The sequence below is a fragment of the Arachis hypogaea genome, chromosome 3, assembly GCF_003086295.3.
Source record: "Arachis hypogaea cultivar Tifrunner chromosome 3, arahy.Tifrunner.gnm2.J5K5, whole genome shotgun sequence".
Taxonomy (NCBI): domain Eukaryota; kingdom Viridiplantae; phylum Streptophyta; class Magnoliopsida; order Fabales; family Fabaceae; genus Arachis; species Arachis hypogaea.
The window spans coordinates 32,468,106-32,479,986 of NC_092038.1; the positions used below are offsets into that span (position 1 = coordinate 32,468,106).

The 11,881-nt window shown below is 34.1% G+C and overlaps 1 protein-coding gene and 1 long non-coding RNA gene across 2 annotated transcripts; both read right to left on the reverse strand.

Moving 5' to 3' along the window:
* Window positions 1-4,988: 4,988 nt before the first annotated feature.
* LOC140183761 (uncharacterized) lies at window positions 4,989-6,180 on the reverse strand. The gene is made up of 3 exons (XR_011879716.1): window positions 6,053-6,180; window positions 5,664-5,751; window positions 4,989-5,428 (listed from the first exon to the last, which is right to left on the reverse strand). It is a non-coding gene; the product is annotated as an uncharacterized lncRNA (long non-coding RNA).
* A 475-nt stretch (window positions 6,181-6,655) lies between these two features.
* On the reverse strand, window positions 6,656-9,524 carry LOC112790161 (phosphatidylglycerophosphate phosphatase PTPMT2). Its single transcript, XM_025832431.3, has 7 exons — window positions 9,262-9,524; window positions 8,894-9,158; window positions 8,455-8,577; window positions 8,123-8,216; window positions 7,902-7,984; window positions 7,714-7,803; window positions 6,656-7,571 (listed from the first exon to the last, which is right to left on the reverse strand). Exons 2-7 carry the CDS (start codon window positions 9,095-9,097, stop codon window positions 7,311-7,313), a joined length of 855 nt encoding a protein of 284 aa, XP_025688216.1. The 5' UTR covers window positions 9,098-9,158; window positions 9,262-9,524; the 3' UTR covers window positions 6,656-7,310.
* Window positions 9,525-11,881: the final 2,357 nt, after the last annotated feature.

An 11,881-nucleotide genomic window follows, 5' to 3' on the forward strand; every position in this document is an offset into this window, starting at 1 on the left:
TAGATTTGATAAAATTTTTAATCCTATAAAATCTCCACACTAACATTCTAATAGTTTTGACTCCAAGCGCCAATAGACTCAATAGAATTTTTAAGTCAATTAGGCTTTTGTACTTATGAATTACATACCCAAATGTCAATGACAAATTATTTTTGTCTAAAATTTTAAACTTGATGCATTTAAAAAATAAATAAAACCATAACAAGGTAAATAAAAGTTAAAACCAAAAGACAAGAAAGAAATAGGAATTTAAAAGATAAGAAAAATGAGAAAGATAATGTAAAGAAGATTAGGATGAATAAAAAAGAGAAAAGAGATAAAGAAGCAGAGAAAGAAGAGAGAAAAGAAAAATAAAGATAAGAATGAAAAAAATAAAAACCAATAAAAAAAAACAAAGAAGATGAGATCACTTTTGTCGTATTTTTTGTTTATCAAAATTATCTCTTATTTGCAGAAAAGTCATTTATCTTATATTTCAAAAATTTCTTTTGGATTATCCTCTATATTGCTTATTTAATGAGATATTTGATAAATATTCAATCTTTCTTTTATCATCTTTTTATACTTCTCTTCTTTCTTAGCTTTCAACTGTTCAATTTGTCTAACATTTTCAAGAAGTTGAGTCATGTCATGATAGTGTCGATTTACAAACTTTTTCCTAATTCCAAATTCTAATCCATTTATATATATAGCTATTTTGACAATTTTAAAATCTGAAATTGGAGTAAAATATCTATTTCTCATGTTTTTGAATCTAGCCAAATACTTATCAATTGATTCTCCAACTTTGCGTTTGATAGAGAATAAATCACTTAAACTAATTTTTAATTCACTACGAAAAAATTGTTTATGAAAATCTTTTTCTAATTTCATCCAAGAGTGAATTGAATTTGACTTTACGTTAAAAAATCATATAAAGGCATTTCTTGTCAATGAGGAGGAAAAGAATTTCATCTTTAAATACTCATTTGATACTACTTCGTTGATTTCGATAGTATAGCGAGTAATGTGCTCTACTGACGATTCTTCATCTTCTCTAGAAAATGTAGTTAATGACTTAGAAAACTTTCATCCCTCAGGCAATTCAGTTTGTTTGTTGGATAAATTCAGTAAAAGGAGATATAAACTAAGGTTGATTTGCAAATCCAACATTAAATTCCAATCTTTTTAGAATTTGTTCAATCACTTGATTGACATCTTGCCCCCCGATATTATTTTGCCTAAGTCTTTCTAACATATTATCAGCATTCTGACCATGTCTAGACATCTGAACATTATAATTAGGAATTGCTCAATCATTTTGGTTGACATTATCGAATCCTAAACCATAGTTGCCATTTTCTTCTAAATTTATAACAATAGCAATTCTATTAACTTGTCTACTTAACTGTTCAATTTTAATATTTGTGCTTTCTAAGAAAAGACTCAGAATAGTTACCATTTGATGAGTTAACATGCTTACTAGATCATAGTAGCTTTCACCCATCTGTTGCCTAATATTTGCTAAAGATCTGACAGTTTGACTAGATTGATTAACAGACATTGTTCTCGACATGTCAGGAAAAACGGGCCTAGAATTTTCTATCCTAGTAGTAGTGGGTGTAGTTGAATTATATACGCTATTATTTCCTAAATTAATGGCATATAGCAAGTTTTGTTGTGATATATGTGAACTTGACACCCCAGAAACTGATACATTTGACATGACATACGGATTTTAGTAAGAAGGATTTTCAAATATTGAGTAGAGAGGCATAGACAATTTTTGTGTCACCATGGAGGGGACATACCCTGGTGGCAACCATAAGGCAGCCACCCCATGGTATTTATCTGAGTTGCATTTAGCGCTGGATGGGCATGACCAATGCCATCATGCCTCACTGACAGCAGCGTATGCTCTGTGTTTGAAATCACGGGAGAATTTCCGAACTCATTTCCTCTAGTCTCATCGCTGAAAGTAGAAGAAGATGCTTCAGATGTATTTGACATGACAACTGACGCTAATTTCTTGGTCTCTGGAAACACAATCTTCCCACTATGTAACCACATGCAAATTCAAAATTCCTGAATTTTTTCTTTTGACAAATTACAATCTATTGACAATGTCCCACTACACGTGCCAATTTGTTTTACTCGATTTTTTGTTCTAATGTTAACAACAAATAAATCAACAATTTTCGAGTTTTGTTTTCCAATCTTAATTCAATGAGCAGAAATGACTCTTTGTGGGTGTCTCAAGGTCTCAATTGTAGTTTTAAAAGTAAAATTAAAGATAAAAAGAAAACATGCAAGGTGGCGGAGGCAAAGTAAAATGCATAAATTAAAAGAGAATGGAAGAAGAAGATAAAGACGAATAAATAAAAATAAAGAACTTTGGAAAATAAAGTACAAGTTTAAGTTCAGGCTTCAGAGGAATTACTTAAGATTCTCAGTTTTACTCTGTGATATTAGGGAGGCTAAGAACGTTTTTGAGTTTCCAAGTATTTTCCAAGAAGAACTGAACTGATTACAATGTTTATTTAAAACTCTATTTATAGACTAATCTAACGTCAGCTCTAACAGTTATTCCTATAGTGATCTTCGTCAATTTTAAAAATTCGAATAACCGTCTGGACTTTTTTCCTCGACGACCGTTCTACACCCTACTTTAACGCTCTATGTTGATAACTGCTCCTACACATAGCATTTCCTATAATCCAGACCTAATTCAAATTTTACATTAAACTGCTCCTTTACTAGTGTTAATTAGAAGCTTCACTTAAAATATATTGAAACTGACTTCATAAGTTGATAATAATATTATATTATATTTATTTACTTAAAATAATTTTTTTTAAATAATAATATTTTTTTTTGCCTAACACATGGTATGATACTAAACTTCAAGTATAGATCAATAACCCTTAATCTACCAATTTTGATCGTATAAACTATAATTTTTATCAAATTTAATTAAGTTGGTCCAAACTCAACAAAAATCCTTTTTATTACACCAGTTTGTACACATGCGCGCTTCAATAACGCAAATATATCCTTCTTCGTCTTTGCGTTCCTTCTTTTTCGCGTTCTTCCTTCTTCTTCGCTTTACTCATTCTTTGTCTTCGCGTTCCTTCTTCTTCTTCACATGTTTTCTCTCAATCGTCGTTCTTTTATTGCTGCTATTGTTGCTGTATTTTTTCTTTTCCTCCTTTTAATTGAAGTTCATTTGGATCTAAAAATAAATTTGATGTATTTTTGTTGATGATTGAGTCTTTTTGACTGCTTGCTCAAAATTGAACTAATTTCGGTTCATGTGTAAATTCATTGAGGACCAAATTTTTTATTCCTTAAGTAATTTTAGTTCATTTATTAGCTTAATTGAGGTTTATTTGGATCCAAAAATAAATTGTATGTATTTTTGTTGAAGATTGAGTCTTTTTGACTGCTTGTTTAAAATTAAACTAATTTCGTTTTATTTGTGAATTAATTGAGGTTCATTTGATGATGCAGTTAAGTATTGACCAAGTTTTTTATTTCTTAAGTAATTTTGGTTCATTTCTTAGTTTATTTGAGGTTCATTTGGATCCAGAAATGAATTCAATGTGTTTTTATTGATAATTGAATCTTTTTTACTATTTGTTCAAAACTAGACTAATTGAATGGAATAAAGTGAAATATAATACAACTGAATAAAGTGATAATGAATATTTTCATTCTTCTTTGCTAACAAAATTGGTCAATACTTATCAGTAGCATCAAATGAACCTCAATTAGCACACAAATGAACCGAAATTAGTTCAGATTTGAACAAACAATAAAAAAGACTTAATCATTAACAAAAATTCATCGAATTCATTTCTAAATCACCCAAATGAACCTCAAATAAATTAAGAAATGAACCAAAATTACTTAAGAAATAAATAATTTGGTCAATATTTATCAGCAGCATCAAGTAAACCTCATTTAATATACAAATGAACCGAAATAAACTAAGAAATGAATCAAAATTATTTAACGATGGTATCAGAAAAAATCAGAACCAATAAAGATGTTAACAAAATGTTGATGTTATTGGTGATGACGATAAAAAAGAGAAAGATAACAAAAAAGAAAAAGGAGGAAGAGGAGGAGGGAAGAAGAAGAACATGCGTACGCGAATTCGGAAGAAGAAGAAACAGAGAAGGGGAAGGAGAAGGCGCGTGATTTGAAACGCGGTTATAACAATTTGGTTAGATTTAGTTAAGTATTTTGCTTGGATGTAGAAATTTATTCAAACTATAAATATATTACTAACTGATCTGTTGGCAATAATCCGACTCAGGAAAAACTATAAATCAGAATCTGCTTAAAATTAAATAAACACGTGCTACATCAGGAGTATGTGAAGTACGTACGTCTTTTGCTCTCCTAGAGCTTATCTTATAAAGTCAAACATCACTAAAGAGCAGTTACCACATAAATAAGCTAACATCCTCAACACCTTCACAATATTAGAAGTAACCGTAGCACAATAACTCTATAAATACAAAACCTTAACTACGCATAGAAGTACGTTATTCACTCTAAATATCATCTCTACTACTTTACTCTTTTTTTAACTTGAGTTTCAGAATGGCTTTGCAAGTACCCACCACCCTGTTTCTTGAAGAACCGACATATATTTCGCCTCACTCAAAGATAGACGAGTTCAAGCATTGAGTAGGACGAGCTATATATTGGAGTCAAATATATCTACATAGGAATACTAACTAAAATTTTTATTAAGTATAAATTTAAAAGAAAAAAATTAATTGAATTAATTTATACTTTAATGCTATTGACGAACTGTTCAAAATCTTATTGCTGTTCAAAGTCCTATTAAATTAATATATTGTCCTAACTTGTTCATCCTTAATATATTAAAAAAAATGTCTTAATATATTATCCTATTTTTCGATTCAGTCTTAAATTCGTTTGGGCTAGATAGGTGTTATAGGAGAACATAAATGTCATCAAAAAAATCCAAGTGATTCTTCAAACAATAAAGTCAATCTTACTTCACGAACAATCTTTAATCATAAGTGGAAGTGCTACATAGAACATCTAAAAAAATTACTAACTTTCAAAAAGTTACATAAATAACTGCTCTCTTCAAAATACTGATTATACCAAAAGTGAGAAATAGAATATATTGGTAGGTAAAAAATTAGGCTGACAATTATATATATAAAGTATAAACCCATAAATTATGACATGATTATGGAGAGTGGCATACTTGGAAGCTAATATGTGACTATATCGTCCACCCATTCTCTGTGGCAACATCTGCTAGTCTTTTCCAAGTTAGTTTCCTCTGCTCTTCAATATCTTTGTCTTTGGTTTCTTTCTCTGCATGTTGTCTCTGGCACTGTTCGAATAACTCAACATCCCTTTCCAAGAACATCTTGTGAACACATAGTAATCCCGAGAACTATGCAATGATAAACATAACATAAAACATAAGCCTATGTAACATGGAATTAAATTAATTATATCAAAATTAATTGTCGCAAAAGAAACCCGAAAAATTCTTAACAAAAGGTTGCGGATGTGATAAATAAATTTACAAATCAAAGCAACTACCGTTTACAAATATTTCAGTACATCGTACTTTTGTAGCATAAACGCAAAAGTCCAAATAGCAGTACACAGAGATAACAATTTACCTTGCCATCAATCCCGGCTTCTCTCTGTGCATGAAGAAAGTCCATGAGGTGGCTTGTCTTGTCCGACTCATCAAGCACATATTCTACTCTGAGTAATTAAATCCATACTTAAACCAACTCCTCCAATCCCCAGAAACATGGCTTGAAAGGAAATCCATTACAAGTCTCTACGTTTACGAAAAATAAGTAAAAATTTCTCATATATTGATCACTTTTATGTACTATTTCTTCAAAAATAGAGATGTTTTATTTTTTGAAATTCAGTCAAAGAGCATATATTATTTAAAACTTTTTTTTATTATTAGTGTTGTTAAATTATTCAGAAGTTTAATAATAGATAGACTATTAGATCAAAGTTATCATTGTTGTTATTAGCAAGCATAATCAACCATGTTTATCAAGCACAGCCATATTAGTCCCATTAGCCCCAGGAGATGTCAGCTTTGGCTTCGTTCGGCATTTAAAAAATGCAGGATGAACAACTCAGCAACAAAAGAAAACAAGCCCATGAGAAAGGATAAAAATAGAGAAATCAGAATAATCAGAAAACGAGAGCAATATTCAAGCAATGCAGAGTGGTAAGAAACATAAATGCAAAATCAAGGGGCTCCATCACCAATGCTATGCATACATTTTCCTCCTTCAATGCTTGTTTGTTTATTAAGCAATTGTTTTCACCATTGCCACCCTGTTTGGCTTCCCATACAGAAAATGAACAAAACCTTTTTTTTTTCCTCTGTAACGCTACTAGTTTGTATCAACAACATAACTATCGACGCCAATTAGGTTATTACTTAATAGATTACTTAGTTGTCACCGGTCACCGATACCTGGTACTAGATATCTATTGCTAAAGCACACTTCTCTAAGTGTAAATCCCTAGTGTATTCTAACGTTTTCATACAACCTTTTTTTTCTCTTCTGTAGTCTTAACTTGGTTATACTTTGCTCCACTCGTGTCATCTGTGAATTTTTATTGTAACTTCTCACTCTAAAATCCACAATTTTATTTTTATTTCTTTTAACTAAATTAAGTGTCTGTAAACACTTCATTATTTGATGCATCGCACACTTTTCACAATGTATCAATGTGATGTATGTATATATAGTTAAGATACTTTTACGACCAATACCCAAAGCCCAAGTTTTTCACCAGAATTGGAGCAACAATAAATGACTAACACTCCAAGGCTGCATCCACACGTCAAGACATATTACGCTGTTCCTTCCTAGAATCCTATTGCAACAGAAACTGGAGCAGTAGGCAGAGCTACAGAGGTCAGATCTGCAAAACGAGCTGTGCTTCAGGCAGGCAATATGCAAGTAGGCAAGTGCAAAGGAACAGGAAAGAGACCTTGTACCAGTAAACAGAAGCAACCGTTCAGCCACCAACTGAGTAATTGTATTTATTTCACATCAATAATGATTTAACTTGCATATGGAGTAATCACCCATGACCATGAGGTATCTACAAGAGAACTACAACGTATAACACGACAATGGAGGAATCTTCCCTCCCTATCTTTCATACTATGCATACTCTCATTTAACACAATTGCACCGACTCTGTGGGAAAGTATCCAACTTCACTTATTTCCACAACCTTCTTCTGTACATATCCGTGTCAAGCTGGCCTGGCTTGCTGGGTTAACAAGCACGTGACTCAGAAACCGGTAACCACCTCGTCATGGGTACACTATTTCCGGATGTCTTTAAGGATGCAAACAGACAAGATAGTCTTGATATCATGGGATTAGTCTTTGGCACTTTAGGAGCAATGGCCAGCTCCATACCAGCATTACCAGAGCTCTGGTAGCCTTCAAGATCAGCTTTGGTTATAAGAACTGCATCCCATGAGGGTGAGCGTGCTAAAGAACAAGGTCTGCGTTTGCTATACTTTTGAACAGCCTGCTCACGATAATGCAGAGATTATTAAAAGTTGAATGCCGTGAAGAGGTACGATAATCAAAAGAAAGCATTACAATCATCATACCACTAGCCTTCATAAGGTTAGGGGGCAGAATGACCAACCAAACTGCAACATTCATACCTTCCATTGCGATGGAGCTAGCATCACTCTGGGTCTTTGAGACCGCACATATTCCAGGGCAGCAGCAGCTGTCATGTGCTTGTATTCAATCTGCAAAACATAGGTTCATTACATGGCAACCAATTAGCATTCGAAGCTTCAGGTGATGCCACCTCACATCACAAGTATAAGATAGTTCATAAAATCACCAGATAGCAAAGCACAATTGTTGTACTCCTTCCCCGCCCAGCTTTACAGTGAACATAAGTAGTTTTACCACAAGTTGAATTCTCTGTAACAAAATACAAAAGGTGAGGCGAAGTTACCTACATTGCATCCACAAAAGCACACACACATACATTGGTAGATGCATTAGACTTCCAACCCCTGCTCTTCCAAAATTAAATTTCAAAGACAAAAGAAAACCCACGATGAATGAACTGCACAGCCCGGCTGATATCAGCAAAGGAGGGGGCAAAGAGATAATCCCTTGTGGGAATTACCAAGTGATCAATTCCATGAGCCTGAAACAAATAAACCCAGAATATTAGAAATAGTTCTAGCCTAAAACGACTATATTGCAAGGCATCGTGACAATACTTATGAGCTTATTTGTGAAAATTCAATAACTCATTATTCCTAAGTATCAACGAAACATGACACACCCACACAAACAATACTTAACTGGAAATCCTAGATTTCAAAGCTTACACAAAACGCAAATTCAAAATTTTCCAATTTGGAAAAGGGAAAAACACTTACATGATACAATGATGAAGGCACCAAAGTTTCATACGGTTCATTAAGAGTTATTACACCACCAACGCCAAGCTTCTTCAAGTGAGGAACATCTTTGGGGAATGGGACTGCGCCCAGCAACAAAAACTGTAAACAACAACACACTTTAGTTAAACCACTACTACAAAACACATCACAAATTAAACGGCATGGCACCTCGCAATCACTTCATTTTCAATTATCACTCATTCGCTCTAAACACAAAACGATCATCCTGTTGTTGCTATTGAGTTGATTTTGTGGTGGGTCCCACCCACATTAAGCCTCATGTTTCTAATTCAATGGTGAAAATCTACCCGCATATCAGAGAATTCACTCCAATTCAGAGCAAAACGCAGAAATAAAAGAGTAAAAGGAGCAAGAATGAACGCAGACACAGGAGAAAGAGAGTAAAAAAGAAAACCTCATCAACTTGATCCCACCACCTGAATTCAGCTTCAATCTTGTTACGAAGCACATTATACAAGAGTGTCGGGTAAAACAGGATCCGAGCAACTGCTCCCACCAACGCTCTCTTTGAATCAACCCTCACAATCTGCATCTCCCCCTTCTCTTCATCCCTACTACTCCCCGTATCGTCTAACTCCTCGATCTTCATGCCACACATCAAATTAAACCCCGAAACCAAACAAACAAAGAAACCCTAGAACCACAACCGCGATCAAATTCTGAAACAAAACCTCAATTTCAGGAATTGTGATAAGAATACATTAATTATTATCAGGAAACCAAGGAAAACTGTAGAAGGAAAAAGGATCAATCTTATTTTACCACCGAGATAGGGAAACAAGGAAGGCGAGAAAAATCACAGATCGATGAAACCTAAGTAGCAAGAAATGTAATCGACCGATGAGGTAGAAGCGAAAGTGGGAGAGTGTGGGATTGAGAGCGTTGAGATGTTGAGGAAAAGCAGAGGGCACCTGTCAAGAATGCCCTCGGAATTTGTTTTTATTACCAAAAAGCGATAAAACCTACTCTTGCTTCAAAAGAGGGTAATGGTAGAATAAAATAACGTCAAATGTATTGAAAATCATAAATAAAAACAACGACTAATTTTTTTAGATATAGAAAAAGATCGTGTATAATCTAGGATTTTTTTAAATAAATAAAATAAATATTAAAATTATTAAAATACGTAATTTTTAGAGTTTTTATCGTTTTACGTATTTAATTTTATTTCGTTTACAATATGGTTATATTTTATTTACAGTGTAAACCAAATAAAATATGCACACATCTCAACGTATCACATTTATAAACACGTTATGATACGTACTTTATCTCGTTTATAATAAACGAGATAAAGTTAAGGCCGTTCGTTGACACAATAAACGAGATATAATAGGACAAAAATATTACTTCTATAAAGAGACCAATAAACCGTTAGCATTCTTCACGAAATCATCAAATTTTTCTTCTCATCCCTTTTCTTTTCTAGAGATTTGGAAAAATGTCTAATAGTAGTGATTTTTTTATTGTGATGGTTTATCCCAACCATCGGATGAGAAACAGTGACAGCAAGATGATATTTGAGTGCGAGAGTCTGGCGCTCTTCCGAAGTAAAAGAACGGATTCGTTGTCAGAGTTAAAGAGTATGATATTGTCTCACGTCGGTGGTGCGAAGGCAAAAGAGGCTGGTCGAGTTGGGTATAGGATGCTAGCATGGATGGGGAATAGGGGTGTTTCGATTTGTCTATTTTGACTCGATGGCGACAAGCATGTGCGCCTTATGTTTGACGTGCACGGGAGAATTATGGTTGAACAAGTGATGGAGCTTTCAGTAGAGGTTCGTGACATTGGTGGAGCCGATAGTGGTACCTTGGACTTCGTACCGGATGACCCTCCTCTCGCACCATGTCTGTTGCACTGTGCGAGTCCAGTGCAGGACATTGAGGTTGAGGGTGAGGAATCGGACGATGACTATGTGATAAACCACTATTTTATTATTTATCTTGTACTTAATTGAGTGGATTTTATCAATCATTCATACACTTTTTCATGCAAATTGCATGTTTTACGCTTTCTTCCCAATTTTTGTGTTATGATTGAAAACTTGCTTTCTAAGCCTTAAAATTGTTAATTTTTTAATTCTCTTTTATTACCATTCGATGCCGTGATGTGTTTGTGAAGTGTTTTCAGGTTTACAGGGCATGAATGGCTAAAAGGATGAAGAGGTGGCATGTCAAAGTGGAAGGAACACAAGAAACCAAAGAGATTAGAAGCGAGGAGCGACGCGCACGCATGGCTCACGCGTGCGCGTGAAATGGCGCAGTCCACATCGACGCGTATGCGTGACCTGTGCAGAAGTCCAGCGACGCGTACGCGTGGCCGACGCGTACGCGTGACAAAGCGTCACGTGCTGCATATATCAAAAGTCGCTGGGGGCGATTTCTAGGCCAATTTGGACCCAGTTTCAAGCCCGAAAAACACATACTAAAGGCAGGGGTGTAGCTGAGACTGAACATACTTTCATTCTCACTTAGTTTTAGTTTTAGTTTTGAATTCTAGAGAGAGAAACACTACTTCTCCTAGGGTTCTTAGTATTTCCTTAGTTTTGCTTTTGGATTGGATTTGGAGAGAGCTGCTACTACCTTCGATTGAAATTTTCATCGTTATAGTCTGCCTTTCTATTACTCTACTCCTTTATTTTCCATTTAGTTACTTGAGTTCATGTTTGGATTTTGTTAACACTGAGCTTATTAATGCAATGAACTGTTTTTACATTTAATTCCATTACTTGTTTAATCCCTTTTCATTAATTATCAGTACTAATTGTGTTTTTGTTAATTCAACTTTAATTACCATGTCTCCTATCTACTCCCTTTACATGTTTGTGAAAATGGCATTCATGTTAATGGAGTAGAGCTCTCAACTTGGATTTGGAGTTGATTAACTGGAAACCCTTGAATTGGAAAACTCAAGTGTTAATTTGTAATTGGAAATTGCTATCTAACTCAATTCTCACTAACTCTAATCCCTCCCTGGGAAGCAATTAGGACTTGTGAATCAGAGTTAGTGTTAGCTACTTGACTTTCCTTTATTAATTAGAGGATAACTAAGTGGAAACAACAAACTTTTACTATTATACTTGGAAAAACTAACAAGGGTAGAAACTCCAATTAATCTTCTCCTAGCCAAGGCCTTTTATTTTAAATACACAACATCTCTTGTTAATTGCTCCTTGCTTAACTCCTAGTTATTTATTTTTCCATATTCAACTTCTAAAATTTCTTAGAACATTCCTGACCAATAAATTGCACCTTGTGTCAACTCTTAGAGAAACGATCTGGGAATTCTACTCCTAGTTATTTATTCTAAATTGTGACATCCTTTTTAAATTGACAGTGGAATTTTCGTCGGTTAGGAACTGTACTTGCAACGCTGATGTTAT

Bases quoted from the DNA above. Each gene is read 5' to 3' on its own strand.
- LOC112790161 (XM_025832431.3), bottom strand. From the start codon at position 9,097: ATGTGTGGCATGAAGATCGAGGAGTTAGACGATACGGGGAGTAGTAGG. The intron at 8,578-8,893 runs GTTTTCTTTTTT...TGTTGTTTACAG, and splicing joins GGTGGGATCAAGTTGATGAG to TTTTTGTTGCTGGGCGCAGT. The intron at 7,985-8,122 runs GTGGGTTTTCTT...ATTTTGTTACAG, and splicing joins GGCTGTGCAGTTCATTCATC to AGAATTCAACTTGTGGTAAA.